The sequence below is a fragment of the Bombina bombina genome, chromosome 8, assembly GCF_027579735.1.
Source record: "Bombina bombina isolate aBomBom1 chromosome 8, aBomBom1.pri, whole genome shotgun sequence".
Lineage (NCBI taxonomy): Eukaryota > Metazoa > Chordata > Amphibia > Anura > Bombinatoridae > Bombina > Bombina bombina.
The window spans coordinates 130,354,621-130,371,737 of NC_069506.1; the positions used below are offsets into that span (position 1 = coordinate 130,354,621).

A 17,117-nucleotide genomic window follows, 5' to 3' on the forward strand; every position below is an offset into this window, starting at 1 on the left:
TTTACATTGCTTTAACAGCCTGACCTCAACTATCTTCGGTCCGTTTTATCCGATTTCAATCGGACAACATCTCCTCATGGCATTCATTAACCACCAGGTAGGGTTTCGGTGTGCATTAGCCATAAAGGAGGTGACTCGTATTCTCTTGTGGGCTCTTCACCCAGAGGTTTTCACAATGATAACCCTCAAGTGGGGGACTCCGGAGTTGGATCTGGTGGCGTCACGTCTAAACGCAAAACTTCCAAAGTTCGGTTCAATATCAAGAGATCCACAAGTCGCTCTGATAGATGCTCTGGCGGTGCCTTAGAACTTTAGTGTGACGTACCTGTTCCCCCCCCGTTTGTTCTCCTTCGAGTCATTGCTCGAATCAAGCAGGAGAGGGCGTCTGTGAACCTAATAGCTCCTGTCTGGCCTTGCAGGATCTGATTCGCAGATCTGGTGAAGATGTCGTCTCTTCCCCCTTGGAGGTTGCCTCTGTGGTTTTTCTGAGGTCATTGGTACTAGGCTTCAGGCTTGTAATCCTGTTAAGATTTACCATAAGGTATGGTGCATATACCTGTATTGGTGCAAATCTAAAGGTTTTCTCTTGGAGTCAGGTGAGGATTCCTCGCATTTTATCCTTTCTTCAAGATGGTCTGGAAAAAGGTTTGTCAGTACTCTGAAGGTTCAGATTTCTGCACTGTCTATTCTTTTTCACAAGTGTCTGCCAGATGTTCAATCCTTTGTGCAGGCCTTGGTAAGAATCAGGCCTATGCTTAAACTTGTTGCTCTTTCTTGGAGCCTTAATCTCGTTCTTAAAGTTCTGCAGCAGGCTCCGTTTGAGCCTATGCTTTCAGTGATATTTATTTGTTCTTTTGGGAAGTTTTTATTTCTCCTTGCTAATTCTTCTACTTCAGAGTTTCCGAACTTTGAGCCCTGCAGTGTGATACCCCTTACCTTATTTTTCATGCGGATAAGGCCGTTCTTCGTACTTAACTGGGATTTCTTTCCAAGGTAGTATTGGATCACAATGTCAATCAGGAAATTGTTTTTCCTTCTTTTTGTCCTAATCTTTCTCAGAAGAAATGCCTGTTGCATAACCTGGATGTTGTGCGTGCTCTAAAGTTTTACCTTCAAGCAACTAGTTTTTAGGCAATCCTCTACCCTGTTCGTTGTGTTCTCTGGTACGCAAAAGGGTCAGAAGGCCACTTCTACTACTCTTTCTCTCTGGTTGAGAAGTGTTATCAGGTTGGCTTATGAGACAGCAGCCCCCTGAGAGAATTACGGCTCATTCCACAAGGTCTGTCTCTTCTTCCTGGGCTTTCAAAAGAAGCTTCTGTGGAGCAAATTTGCAAGGTGGCAACCTGGTCCTCATTGCATACTTTTTCCAAATTCTACAAATCTGATACTTTTTACTTCGGTTGAGGCTTCCTTTGGGAGAAACGTTCTTCAAGCGGTGGTGCCTTCTGTTTAGGTTCGCCTGTTTTGTTTTCCCTCCCTTTCATTCTGTGTCCTCTAGCTTGGGTATTAATTCCCACTAGTAATTGGAATTAAATTGTGGACTCTCCATGCTATTGGAAAGAAAACAAACAAAATTTATGCTTATATGAAACATTTCTTACTTTCCTGGCATGGAGAGTCCACGACCCGCCCTTAATTGTTTAAGACGGCAGTTTTTTTTTTTTTATATAAACCTCAGGCACCTCTATTCTCTTGTGTCATCTTCTTTTTCCATTTTCCTTCAGCCAAATGACTGGGGGTTATGGGTAAGGGAAGTGACACTTAACAGCTCTGTTGGGGTGCTCTTTGCCTCCTCCTGCTGGCCAGGAGTTGAATTTCTACTAGTCATTGGAATGAAATTGTGGACTCTCCATGCCAGGAAAGAAAGAAATGTATCAGGTAAGCATAAATTTTGTTATTCTCCACCTCACTTTCTCATCAAGTGACATTTTCAGCTGTATTTCTTTTGCGACATACATAAGGTTTATGCTTTGTTTTGGGGTTTTTCTACCACTTTACTTATAATACTTTTTTTTTTTTTTTTAATGTTTGTTTTATTTTTTGGAAACATTTGTCTTGTTCTACATAAGCTAAGGTTGAGAGATTTGTCCCTCTCCACAAATAAAGATGCCAGTGCTGTCAGCCATTGAGTATTAGTAGCAAAAACATAAATTATGCTGCAGTATTACAATTAATCAACTTTTTTCTTGCGTACATTTTTTTTCGAAAATGCTTACATGCTGCTCTTTCATATTTTTTATGTTAAAGTAATTGTAAAGTTAAGCTATACTCTAAACAATATATGTAATACAAAGTAAATGAAGGGCTAAAATATATAAATAATCACTCTTTCATTTTCTTATTCATTCCGCAATTACTTCGCCCACACCGCTTAGTCTATTTCAGTGTAAAGTGAAGCATCGCGCTGTAGCCAATTGTAACGCATCCTGCGTGATTCGTCATTTTACACTGAAATAGACCGTGTGTTGGCGGAGGAACAGCGAAATGTATAAGAAAATGAAAGGCTGGTTATTTATTTTAGTGTCTACAATGATTCTAATCAATTAAAGTGCCCTTCATTTTCTTTTTTTATTACAGATATTAAGCATATAGCTTAACTTTACAATCACTTTAAAACATGCTTGAGTACAATGCTTCTCTAACATGGACAGCATACACAAATAGACTTTTAGCGGTTATGTGTCCTGCATCTCTTATAGATTCTTTTGCTATATAAAGTATTGTTACTGCTTTATTTACATGTAGAATTGAGCTAAACATGATTTTTTTTTTTTTTTTTTTTTTTTTTTTTTTTTTTTTTTTATCCTGCACTTTTCTAGAAGCAAAGAAAAATGAGAAAAGCTTATTTGACCTTCTGCTGGAACATAAAGAGGAGCTCATTCAATCCATTACAGAGCTGAGCCCTATTATTGAGTGTTTGGATACAGCAGAAGAAGGCTTTCTAACAAACCGGGAGAAGCAGGTGCATTATATTTTTTAAATAATAATTTATAACAGAAAACAATTAGAAATATAAGGACAAGTACTTGACCGATAGTTGTGACGAGTCAGAATAGTGTTATTTATATTACAGCTTTTGACAAAGTAAAAGCAACAAATTAAATTTCTAAATAACAATATTTAATCTCTACAGTACGGAGGACATAGAGGTTGTCTTCCTCTTACTTGCTCAGTGTAAAACAAAATCTTCCTGCATCCTTTGCATTTTCAATTGTTCTCCATCATTGGGGCACAACAAGACAGGGTAGAAGATTTCTTCTCATTATGTTGTCAGTAATTGATGAAGTGTGATGACTTTGTGGTAAATGATCTGTCATGCAAAGGGGAAGTATCTAACGGCAGAGTTACGTGCTCTTCGCTTACACTTTAGCATGACTGAGTCTCTTACAGAGCACATAGCAGTTAGTGGCATGTGACCTTTCGTTTCAAAGAGGGGAGCTTTGAAGGTAAGGGCCCACATACGTTGTCAACATGAGTTGCATTTCATAACCAACTTGAGTTAGTGAAGCAACCTGAATTTTGTCTATGGTATAAAAGGAAATCTGGTTAAATGTTTAAAAAAAAAAAAAAAAAAAAAAGTAAAAAAAAATAATTTCATTAAAGCATTTTATTTTTTTTAAAAAATTCCTTTATTTTACCTTTACAAATGTATTGGCTATATAGGTAGTGTTGCACTGTTATGCCTCTTCAGTTGAGGGTACATCTGATTAGCAAATTAGAGGCAAACATATATGCGTGTGCTGCAAGCCTTGGCTGTATCCTTACCTGGAGCAAAATGGGGTTCTAGGAGGAGTCCAATTATTTAAAAAGTGATGGTAAACTTTCACTTTTGTATAAACAGATCTGGAATGTTAGCGATAGTTTAATTCAACAGTGGTAATGAAGATGTGCTTCAAAGGAACAGTCAACACAAGATTTTTGTTTAGTTAGATAGATAATCCCTTTATTACCCATGCCCCAGTTTTGCATAATAAACACAATTTATAATAATACACTTTTTAGCTCTGTGATTAACTTGTATCTAAGCCTCTGCAAACTTTTCCCTCATTTCATTTCTTTTGATAGACCTGCATTTAAGCCAATCAGTGCTCACTCATAGGTAACTTCACGTGCATGAGCTCAATGTTATCTATATGAAACACATGAACTAACTCCCTCTAGTGGTGAAAAACTGTCAAAATGCATTTAGATTAGAGGCCTTCAAGGTCTAAGAAATTAGCATATGACCTCCTAGGTTTAGCTTTTAACTAAGAATACCAAGAGAACAAAGCAAAATTGGTGATAAAAGTAAATTGGAAAGTTATTTAAAATTACATGCCCTATTTGAATCATGAAAGTTTAATTTTGACTTGACTGTCCCTTTAATTTACTTTTTAATGTAACACTGAAATTATAGTGCCCCACGCTCCAGCTGCCCACTTCAAAAGTAATTGGTAATTATTATTTTTTGTGAATGAACAGTTTGCACTGTTCTCCAATCGGCGCTTTTATTCATGTCTCTTTAACATAATACACTTGTTTATTTTCAACTTAGTCTCCCTCAAAGGGAATTATCATGCTGTATATCAAGGTTGATTTCTTTATTTCTTTTCTTATGTTTTAGGTTATTATTCAGTGCTGTGAAGGTGGGTCACATAAAGAGGCCATGGCCAAACTTGTGGACAAAGTTACAGAAGCAAAGCTGCTAAGCCCAGATTCTTTTGTAAAGCTCTTACAAGCGGTCAGGGAAGCATTTCCTGATCTTCACAGTTTGTTAGACATGTTGGAGCCACAAACTAAAAATTCATGCAATCCAGGTAAAAATAATTTTTTGCAAAGAATAAAATGTTTAAATTAAAACCCATATAAGATATATAATCATATTTCCAATTAAAAATGAAATGTGTTACTTATTGAAATATCTAGGCAAATGGACTCACAGAAATCTTCAGACTACGTTGTTTCTGCTGCAAGAAGGGATTCAGGGCAGAGACCAGGACTATGCATTCTGAGGTTTTGGATGCCCCCCAGGATGTGAAGTGGCCGCTCGCTGCTTTCGGCTATTTTTGGAGTCAAATTTCTGCTTGTGAAAGTGCAACACTCTACGATCTGGAATTACGAGCAGCCGCTGCATTCGGCAGCATCCGAATCCTCTGAATGCACAGGCCTAGTAGGGACATTCAGATGAGGTCCTCCCATATCTCTCTCTCACTCACACACACACACACACACACACAGCAATATGTAGTAGCCGGTAGGGGGCATTGTTATATTATCATTTTCAGCTATCCAAAGCACAAATTATTTGCATAATTTAACATAAATGCACAGACTGAGAACAGTGTTCACAAATATATATATATATATATATATATATATATATATATATATATATATATATATATATATATATACTAATAGTCTAGGCACCCATTCTCAGAATACTGAATGTTTGACAGATTATCAGTTTTTGTGTCAGTTTGGGGGGGCGGAGATAGATCGATATATATATATATATAGTAAAACTTGGAAATGAAGGGCACTCTCAGGACATTTTAGAGAACCACAATAGACTTTTTATTCAAAATATGAACAAGATTTTGAATAAAAGTCTTTTGTGCTTCTCTGAAACGTCCTGAGAGTGCCCTTCATTTCAAAGTTTTACTCTATATGAAATTTGAGGATTGCACCCAGGTGGTTGATACAGTGCCAAAGTTGGAGTGCTAGGACACCTGATATATATACTTGAATATATACACAATATATATACTTGAATATATACACACACAACTTTTTAACTTTTGGGGAGGTGAAAAGTGAGTTTTTAAAATACTCCACTAAGCAAAAAATATAAAGAAAATATAATGTTGTACAAAATATGCTAATGCAATGTTGTACAAGACAATCTTAAAAGCATAGCACCGGATAGACAATTGGAATACCTAAGCCACACTTCTAACTCTGCTAAGTTTATAAACTTGCCCAGCAGTTAATTTCTAACTTTTCTGGATATGTGAATTTTTTTATTCTATACGATTTGTTTTTACTCCCCAAAGCATATTTTGATGCTGGCTAAGTTTCAGAATAACTTTTTTGTTTATTTTTGCTAATAATGTGATTTTATTACCTGTATGAAATACAAGCTGTGAATATTAAAGCAATGCATTTTTCTTTTAACTTGGAATAACATAAATTACTTGCTCTTATCCATTAGTGATTGTAATTTAAAGACTATCGACCTTAACCACGGCAAAAGGGGTTAAGCACACAGTAGAAATATCACTTGGGACTCGCAGAGCACTGCTGGTCTCAAGAGGAAAACACTGCTGATCAAATCAACTAAGCTCAGATGTGGAACTAGCACTACAGATTGGATTAGCAGCATTTTGTGCTTGGGACCAGCAGTGCTCTGCGAGTCCCGAGCGGTATTTCCTTTACGGGAGTTAAACACACAGTAGTCTAGGGCAGTGATTTTTAACCTTTTTTTTGCAGTTGCACACTTTTTTACATAAAAAAAATCCTGTGGCACACCACTATCCAAAAATTAAAAAAAAATAACACTTTGTAGCCTAATACAGCATATATATATACACATACACACAAACACACACATACTGTATGTATTGTGCTGTTATGCCATGCCTCCTACAAACTACCCCTGCACTGGGAGTAAAAAACAAGCAAAGTTTAAAAAATATGTCACACTGTTGTCAGTCTGCCGTGGCACACCTGAGGATCTCTCACGGCACACTAGTGTGCCACGGCAGACTGGTTGAAAAACACTGGTCTAGGGTGAATAGTCTTACAATTACATTCTCTAATGTCATTTTATTTTACTATGGCCCTTTAAAAAACAGTTGTATTTAATCTTTCATTATCATGTTTCCTTAAAGGTTTGCAGAGTCCAAATGACTATGGGACAGAACTTCTGAAACAATATTATGAAAATATTTCTGAGGTTGTTACCAATGCTGAGAGCATGTTAAACAGCATTATGTCCACTTCTACTTTAACTGCTTATGAATCTGAGGTATGGAAAATCTTACTGCTAGTAAATCGTTTTTAATGATGTATTTATAAGTTTGCCATCACTAGGGATATTGTGGTACAGACTTGAAATAAATATTTCTGGTGCACATAAACCTGGCTATGGTAATATTATTCTTTTAGATTACAAATAATATTTTATAAAGTTTGGAACTATTTAAAGCTTATTTGCAATTTACTATAGAAGAGCCAAAACAGTCTGCAGGAGTCTATTAAAAATGTGTATAACAAAACCTTGTAAAAAAAGGATTTGGCTTGGTTTTGTGCATACAGTTTTCCTGATGCTCCAGGCACCTCTTCATACGTCTGTATGCAGTTCTAGACTGATAAAGCACACTGTGTCCTACACATGCACTGTAACAAGAAAGAGCAACAGGGATTTCCTTTAAAGTGATACAAACAATAGGGCACTTTTGATAAGAGGATCAACTATTGTTTGAAGCTGAATGGCAGGGTACTGTTTGTCCCTTGTAAGTAACGTACCATTGTTTTACTGCTGCATAAAACAGGACTCAACATAGCTGGGGTAGTAGCTCCTAGAAGTGTACTTCAAGCTCTAAACATACTAGATTTACATATATTTAGGTAAAAACATAATTTTTTAGCTTCTGTAATTTGTGTGGCTGGCTCCTCTGCATTCTTCCTGCTCCTATATTTGATATTGAATATGCCAATCCTTGTTTAAAGTGTTGTCACTTTGTAAATATAACAATAAACCTGTTGCTCTTCTTAAATTGCAAAAATATTCTTCCCTTTTTAGAAAATTAAATTCAGCACTTACCTAATGTAAATCTGCCTGGCAGCAGGGCAGCTCACTAGTTTTGAGAGGCATTCTCCCTCACATGGACCTGTGGAAAAAAAGAGAGACTGAGTAATCTTACTCAGGCTTTCCGGTTAGGGCAGCAAACTATTTGGGAGGCACAGTGAGGATTATACCCCACAAGTTCCCAATTGCTTAAAAGCCACCACTGCTCTACTGAAGAGACTGACATGGGCTACGGCTACACCCCAGGCAGGAGCAGCACAAACTTGCTCTGCTGTAAAAATAAAAAAATCTTGATTGAAGAATCTTCTTTCAGACACCTAAACTTTACCACCTCCTTGCTTTTAACGTAGGCAAAGAGAATAACTGGGGTTGGAGGGAAGGGAGGTGATATTTAACAGCTTTGCGTGGTGCTCTTTGCCTCCTCCTGCTGGCCAGGAGTGATATTCCCAATAGTAATTAGAGATGATCCGTGGACTTGCAGTGTCATTAGAAAGAAAAATAGTATATATTCACTATCAAAACAAAGTCGTTAATTTATGATTGTTAAAGGGATAGTAAACCCCAAAAAAATATTTTATGATTCAGACATTTAATTTTAATCAACTTTCAAATTTACTTCTATTATCAAATTTGCTTCATTCTCTTGTTATCCATTGCTGAAAGAACAGCATTGCACTACTGGCAGCTTGCTGATCACATCTAGTTAGCCAATCACAAGAGACAAATGTGTGCAGGAACCAATTAGCAGCAGCTCCCACTGGTGTATATGTGTGTATTCTTTTTTAACAAGGGATACTAAGAGAACGAAGCAGATGTAAAAATATAAGTGAATTTTAAAGTCTTAAAATTACATACTCTATCAGAATCATGCAAGTTTAACTTTGACTTTCCTATCCCTTTAAGTTTAAAACTAAGATATGATATAGTTTTGTCTTGCTGTATGCTTATCTTATAGTGCTTGCAATGTATTTCTCCTTCTTCCTACCATAAAGTAGGTTCACTAAAGCAGACTTTTAATTATCTAAATAATATGAACAAAACTCAGTTACTTTTTCTTTGTCCTTATTTTATTTCTATTCACCATTTTCAGAAAGAACATGCCATTTTTAACAATTTCCCAACTGACTTCTCTTATCTACTTTGCTTTGTTCTCTTGGTAACCATTGTTGAAAAGCCTGCATAGGTAGGCTCAGAAGTAATACACTACTGTGAGCTAGCTGCTTGTCATTGTCTCATCCAATGTATTCAGCTAGGCCCCAGCAGAGCATTGCTCTTCTACAACAAAGGATTCCAAGAGTATGCAAATCTGATAATAGAAGTAAAACCATTTAAATAAAAAATAAAAAAATCACAACAAAAAACAAACATGGAGCAATGCAAGAAAAAAATAGGTAAAACTCCACTTTACATAGTATGCAGATTCTTGGGTATATAGGTTTCTTGCAGACAGATATGCAAGACGAGTCTTCAGTTTTCTATGGTAGTGATGGCTTCATATTTCATAAAATAGAGATAATCTCTTGATAATATTGCAAAAAATGTGCTCTATATGAACTTCTCTCTGATTGTACCCCTAAAGGCTCTTTCTCTGTAGATGGTGAGTGAATTAACCCTTAAATCGACAGTCTAGTATAAATTAAACTTTCATTATTGAGATAGGACTTTTAATTTTAATCAACTTTCCAATTTACTTTTATCATCAAATTTGCTTTTTTTCTCTTGGTATTCTTAGTTTAAACTAAACATAGGTAGGCTCATATGCTAATTTCTAAGCCTTTGAGGGCTGCCTCTTATCACATGCTTTTTAAATCTCTTTTCAACACAAAGAGACTGGAAGTACACGTGGGCCATATAGATAACACTCTGTTCAGGCACAGGGGGTTATTTAAGATTTAGCACAAAACAATGCTAAATTTAAGACAATAGATAATAAACAGTCACAGTCATGTGATCAGGGGGCTGGAAGAAGGTTCCTAGATACAAGGTAATCAGAGGTAAAAAGTATATTAATTATAACTGTGTTGGTTATGCAAAACTGGGGAATGGGTAATAAAGGGATTATCTACATTTTAAAACAATAACAATTCTATGGTAGACTGTCCCTTTTAAGGACACCGCTTCAGTTTGCTCAATTGTTTCATGACAGATTCAGTCATTGGTCCTTAAGGGGTTAATGTTTGGATTACACTTTCAATGTACTTGAACAGTCTCAGCCGTCACCAGTGAATATATCCTATACAGTATTATTTCAAAAGTTCATGTTGGCTATACAACTCTAATTGCCATGAATTCATTATACTTTTTAGGTTATGGAACAAATTGTAAAGAAGAATTCCAGCTCAAGAATTTTTAGCACTTTGATGGCCTCCATTTTAGAAGAACAATCTCTAACATCAATGCCTGTTTGGCAACTTCTCTTTTCAATGCAAGAATCCAACGTAGCTCTAAAATCCATAATTGAAGAGATTCGCAAAGATCCAGGAGCTGAACACTTCTTTCATATCGGTAATACATGCACGCACACTATCTTAAAATCTTGTTTTGTTAATTATATTTAGTGTGACTAATGCGTTCTGTTTTTAGTAATCAATATGCCTTCTGTTTTTAGTAATCAATCGAAAAATTGAAGCTACAGAAATAATTCTTTGCTACAGTGAGATAGTTGCACAAGCATTGCAGCAGTGTGATCTAAAGTCCATATCCCCAGAAAATGAAGCTTTGACTGGACTTGTTAAAGAGGTACTTATTCTATTATTGTCTACTAGTAATTTTTAATTGGGCTTTTTAGTTTTTGTTAAAAAAATGAGAAAAGGTCAACCTATGGAAGAAATTTTTGTTTTTTTAAGGGGCAGCATATGGAAATATTAGTCTAACAATACACATTTCCACTGAAATTTAGTTTGTGTTTTATACGTGAAATCTGTTTCAGCCTTAATTGGGTATGGAATTGGCTATAAAATATTTTAGGCACTGAATAGAGTGCTTCACAACATGTTTGTCAAAATAGATACATATTTAAGTTAACAGAATTGTAATTCTTTTTTAAAAAAAAATAAAAATATATGCTTTGTTTGTAGGTTTATGAAGTGTTATATCTAATGAGCTTTGATATCATTTTGGCAGATTAGCTGGACAGATTATTGTAAAACCAGTGCTTTTGTATGCTGTATAAAACAGACCCCCCCCCCCCTCCCAACAGAAGTAAAAACAAAACCATTAAGTGCCACAACAGTGCTGTATATGTTGAACTGTCTCAAGACTAGGGGAACCATGGCTCCTAGAATTTAACCAATGTTTAGCTTATTGGACATGTTGATATACACAGACACCATTGCCTTGCCTTTATGTTTAAATCTTTTTATTATAACATTTTGATTAATATAACAATATGAGATACATATATTCAGAGGGTACACTATATGTTATTTCTCCTTTTGCATAATTTTGACCTTAACATCTATAATTAGTTATATTTGCCAGGTGAAGGGTTGTTCACCCTGAGTGTCCAACGTCTCTTAATGAGTCCACAGCAATTTGTATTAGGCTCCAATTCCAGTCTCTGGTAGAATCCCTTGAGTCACATAGAAAAAATGAGTAAAGTCAATTCACCTTGCAGGGTGGCTATATTTTGTGTACTCCTCTCCCACAAAAAAAAACAACAAAAATAATTGAAACGTAAGTTCAAAGAAATGAACAAAAATTAAAAATGAGATACCGAGAGCACTGAAATGTAACATATTGTCGCTAAGGAAGGGAAAAAGGAATCCTTTAACTTGACTTGTAGGTGACCCTGAAATTTTGGTATTGTATATTTAGGCTTTAATGGGGGTACCATCTTTTAGAGTTATTGGTATGCCTTAATTGTGATTCCCTCTTAGAAGCCAATAGAACAAGATATTATGGACCAGTTCCTTGGTATCTAAAATCCATGCTGCGGAATCATAGATTGTGTATGTTAGAGATATCTTATTCCTTATCTCTGCCCATGTGTCTGTGCTACTTGTATGTGGTCATCTAATAGAGTGCTAAGTAGGGATGATAGTTTTTCCCAGATCGGTCTGTGTTCGCAATCCCACCACATATGACGGTACGAGCCTAGTTGTCTGCAACCTCAGTAGCATAATCTACTGTTAGATGAAGAAAAGTGTAAAGTTTTTAAGGGTGTTGAGTACCATCTAAATATGATTTTGGTTGTGTTTTCCCTTAAATCAGCGCTCGTGTTAAAGATATCATCCCAGTATTTATTTTCCTGTGTGGTGCCTAAGTCTCTCTCCCAGTTTAAGATTGAGTATTTAGTGTTATTAGGTGTCTATTGAATCGATATGTATAGTCTGGATATGGTCTGTTTGGGCCTGTGTGGTGATCGCCATTTGTTTTCTATGATTGTAGACTCTGGGTTCTGTGGCTTTCAAAGATATTGTTGAATAGATGAGAAAATCTGAAGATATTGGTACCAATGTAGCTTCAAGGGAATTAGAATATTATGAATTTGGTTAAAGGTCATAAGTTTCCTGTTCACTAAGATGTCTGCCACTCTATAAAGACCTTTGTTTGTCAATTTATCTACTATCTTCTCTATGTCAGTTGGAAGGAGGGACCTAAGTGGTGTCATCTGTGAATGGGTTGGAAATTGGCCCCCTAGTTGCTGAGGACCAGGTAGAGATGGTGGAATCCGAAGTGGGTGGTCTGTAAAGTTTTGGGTTTCTACTCTGGAATTGTTTGTCCCATAGAATTGCATCTGGGTATCTGGAACCATTAAGGTTGGCTTCTAGAGACATCCAAAGAATTTCTCAAGAATTTCTACCTGACAGAGTCGTTTGTTAAAGTCTCAAGGCTTTATAATAATCAATTAGGTTAGGGGCTCCCCCCCCAACATTTTATGTCTAGTTATAATTGAGGAAGGGATCCTAGCTACTGTTTTCCCCCTTAGTAAAGCTACTAGCTCTGATTGTAAGGTCGCTAGATCTGGGGTTGAGACTCTAATAGGGAGAGCTCTAAATAAGTATAATAGACGGGGTAGAATATTCATTTTGACTGCTGACAATCTGCCTAGCCACACGAACGTATGTGTCCTCCATTTGTTAATGCCCTTTTTAATTTCTTTGTATATAGGTATATAGTTGTGTTTGTAAAGCTGATTGAATTGTGTGATGAGGAGAATCCCTAAGTATTTGAGAGAGTGTTTGGCCCAATTTAAATCAAAGTTAGTATCCTGATATTTTGGAGAATTGGTTTAATAGGTCGTAGAGGTTGGGTAATGAGATGAGGGGTTTGGTTAAAGTTAGTAATATGTCATCAGTGAAAAGCGTTTATAGTGTTTATAGTCGTGGTTCACTATTTTTGCGTCTGTGATATCGGGAGAGATTCTGATTTTTGCTGCTGAAGTTTTGATACAGAGAGCAAAGATAAGGGGGAAAGGGAGCACCCCTGCCTTGTGCCATTTAGTATGGGAAATATTTTGGATTTATATCCTGAAGCTGAGATTTGAGCTGTTGGTGATGAGTAAATAGTTTTAATGGCTCTAGTAAAAGTACCTTCAAATCCCATATAGTCCAGAACTGCCTGCATATAACCTCAATCTATCCTGTCGAATGCATTCTCCGCATCCAGATAAAAAAAGCAGAGAAGGCACCCAAGTCTCACCGAGATAGGCTATTATGTTAATCATCCATCTGATATTATCAGGGTGCTTCTCTATTTTTAATGAAGCCCACCTGGTCTGGGTGTATCAGTGAGGGGATTATAGGTTTTAGTCTGTTGGTCAGAATTTTAGTTAGAATTTTGAGATCCTGGTTTATTAGGGATATGGGGCAGTAATTGGAACAGAGTTTGGTGTTTTTTCCTGACTTTGGAATGACTACTATTTTTGCTTGCAATAACTCAGGGGGGATTGTCTGGCCCTCCATAATGTGGTTCCAGAAGTTGTTAAGGTGGGGTGGTAGGATATCTTTAAATGTTTTGTACTATTCGCTTGCAAAGCTGACAGGTCCCGCCGCATTTCCTATCTTAAGATCTTTTATGACTACTGTGACCTCCCCCATCGTGATGGGAGCATTGAGAGCTGCACTATCTTCTTTAGAAATGGATCTTAACTTGGCTTCTTCTAGGAATTTTTTTAACAAGAATTTTTTGCCATCATATAGATTCCTATAGAAGTCGGCAAACGCGTCTACAATTTGTTGTGGATGTGTGGTCAATGTGCCGTTTAGTAGAAGTATGGAGGGAATAGTCGATGCTTTGCATCTTTCTTGCAGTTTGTGTGCTAAAAATTTATCAGGCTTGTTAGCGTAGATATAATATTGTGTTCTTCATTTTTGAATAGCTCTAGCAGATTGTGTGTTCAAAAGAGTAGCTAGTGATTGTCGTTTTTTTTTTTTTTTTTTTTTTTTTTTTTTTAATATGGTCAGAATAGCAGATTCTAAGTTGATTTTCCAATATTTCAATTTCCTGATGTAGTTGTACTTTTTGAGTTCTATTTTGTTTGATTTGAAATGCTTTACTTTGTATGAGTAGACCCCGTATGTATGTTTTGTGTGCGGCCTATGGTAAGATTGGGTTGGTTGGTAGTGGAGGTGAGGTTGATGTTTTAGCATTCAATCAGTGATTGTGTGAGTTTGCTCTGTCTCAGAGGGTCTTTAAGATAGAGTTGTATGTCCATGTCTTGGTTCTCTTAGGGTCTTTAACCCCATCTAAATGTAGAGCGATAATGGAGTGGTCTGACCACACACATGTATGAATTGCTGTTGATATTAGTAGAGGTTGTAGGATCTGACTTGTATAGATATAATCTAGTCTGGTATAGTTTTTTTGAGCCGGTGAGTAGTAAGTTGTGTCATTTGTAATCCCATACAGGGTGAACCAAGTATCTATGAGTGTATGAGGTGCTAGCGAGTCCTGTACAGAGTTGACCACCCGGTTGTGTCTTTGGCGTTTAGTTTGGACTGGGCTTATTTGATATGCCAGCTTTGTCATTGTGATGTTGAAGTCTCCCGCTAGTATAATCTAATCTTTTGACCAGTTGGTTAGTAGGTTTGAGATATTGCGGAAAAATATGTTGTTTCTCATTGGGAGCATAAACATTAGAGGATAATATCTGAATCCAAGATTTGTCCCTTGACTATCAGGTACCTGTCTTCCTTATCAGCTATTGTGGATTCATGTTTGAATGCTAGATTGGAATGTATTAATATGGATACTCTCTTTTTTCTTATCTGTGGTCGCATGATAGTGATGGGTGTAATTTTTAGACCAGTATCTAGGGATCTGTGATTTAGTGAAGTGGGTCTCCTGAAGGAAGAGGATGTTGGCCCCACTAGCCCCAGTTGGGGTCTGTATAAACTAGTACCAGACACCTATATTACCCATATTTTACCGCTAACAAGTTTTTTTAAAATAACAATTGAGCTCCCATTAGCTCACTCCCTCCCTCCCTTCTTTACAGTGAGTATTGTGATATCTCAAGTCCATTATTAACCAGCAAGATCTTTACAGTGAGTATTGTGATATCTCAAGTCCATTATTAACCAGCAAGTTAGCGGTAAAATATGGGTAATATAGGTGTCTGGTACTAGTTTATACAGACCCCAACTGGGGCTAGTGGTTAACGTAAATCTATTCGCCAGATACTTGATTAATAGTTGTGTACCGAAGCAAAGCTAAAATCACCTGGTCTCTTGCTGGTTAATAATGTACTTGAGATATCACAATACTCACTGTAAAGACACTGTTGCCGAGTCAATGACTGTTTAAATTATTAGTATAATTGACTGGTGTTACTAAAATAACGAAGCGATCAGGCTATATATACATTAAGGTGCTAAGGTATCATTAAAGTGATGGTAAACTCTTTTACTTATCAATTTCATATTTACACTGCTATAGGTATGTATGATCAAACCGCATAGTTATTTTTTTTAATTTAGTATTTAATTTCTAAACAATTTTCCTAATCTTTTGTAAGCTGTTTGCTCCGCATCTCCCCGCCTCGCTCCGCCCCTCTTACATGCCTGTAACCACACTCTGTCCTTAGTCCTCTCTCCACCCTCTCCTTACGTCAACCCTCATTGCTCGTTCATGATATTCTAATTGTTGACGCATGCGCATCAATTATGATTGCTATGAATAATATCTGGATTGCATTACAGCTATCTCAATAATTAATGAGTAACACAAAGGTTTTCTTAAACAATTTTTTGGTAAACAAACATATTGACAATCGAAATTAGTATGACGTACTTACTGGCACTACTCCAAGTAAGGAATGTATTCTAAAATAATAGTATACAATACAGTGCTTACTTTCGAGTGCCGTGTGAAAAAAAAACCTGAAGACGTATGCGTGAAATCGATCGTGCACGCGCAAATTCTTTGACGTATTTTGATGAAGTTGATTGGGTGTTAGGATTGTTGGGACTTATCGTTAGGGTGCATGCGCAAAAATTGTAATGCAAAGAGCCTGTCTAGCGACTGGATAGAGGATTGGACACAGGCAGGGTAAATCCATGTGACGTCACGGTGGGCTGGCGATTTTATGGAACGGATATATTATTGATTTGGAAATTGTAAGTAAATGGCTATTTCATGTTTATAGCGAAATTTCAGTTGACAGTTTAATACGATTTGATAATACCTATAACATATTCACCCTATACTGAGTTTACCATCCCTTTAAGTATAGCGTACTATCCAGCTATTCAGAGCTGATAATACAAACGTCAATAATAACTTTATTATTAGATAACTGACACGCTCGAATATTCTATTTTACAAAAGCGACAATTTGACAATGTAAAGAATAACTCTCAAACTCTATATTCATTGAGTGTCACTTATAGAATCAGTGAGAAAGTGTGCATTGGCCTTTTACCTGATATATAACAGGCTGACAAATAATAATACGCTTGCTCTTAGCACAGACGCATAGCAGGATCTGTGCTGAGATGCACATTCCAGCCCAATAACTCTCAACCTAATAATAGTAAATCGATACAATATATCAACATATACTATGATACAAATCTAACATAAGATTTACTACTGAGTGGGCAATTAGTACTATTAACAGTACAAACCAGTTGAATTATTTATTTATTTATTTTTCTCATAAGCAGACCGGCACTTTTGTCTACAATAACAAAATTATATGTGATTTATTAATACAGTCTGCCATATTCGAATCCTGAGAGCAGACAGCAACTAGTACTACTCTAATCAGGTGGTCTAATATTTGACCCCCAGTACAATATTTAAGTTGCTCTTCTAGATAAACACTCAGAGAACCAGTGATATGAGGCTTATTAAGTAAATATAATAAAGTGTACACCAA

The 17,117-nt window shown here is 36.4% G+C and overlaps 1 protein-coding gene across 1 annotated transcript in view; it reads left to right on the forward strand.

Annotated features, from left to right (window-relative positions):
• The window catches only part of LOC128638551 (zinc finger and BTB domain-containing protein 40), a 78,048-nt gene that overhangs the window by 19,221 nt on the left and 41,710 nt on the right, over nucleotides 1-17,117 (forward strand). Inside the window, exons 5-9 of the mRNA XM_053690577.1 lie at nucleotides 2,820-2,962; nucleotides 4,604-4,796; nucleotides 6,873-7,009; nucleotides 10,099-10,297; nucleotides 10,401-10,531. Of these exons, the coding sequence (XP_053546552.1) occupies nucleotides 2,820-2,962; nucleotides 4,604-4,796; nucleotides 6,873-7,009; nucleotides 10,099-10,297; nucleotides 10,401-10,531 (803 nt within the window). The remainder of the gene's footprint in view (nucleotides 1-2,819; nucleotides 2,963-4,603; nucleotides 4,797-6,872; nucleotides 7,010-10,098; nucleotides 10,298-10,400; nucleotides 10,532-17,117) is intronic.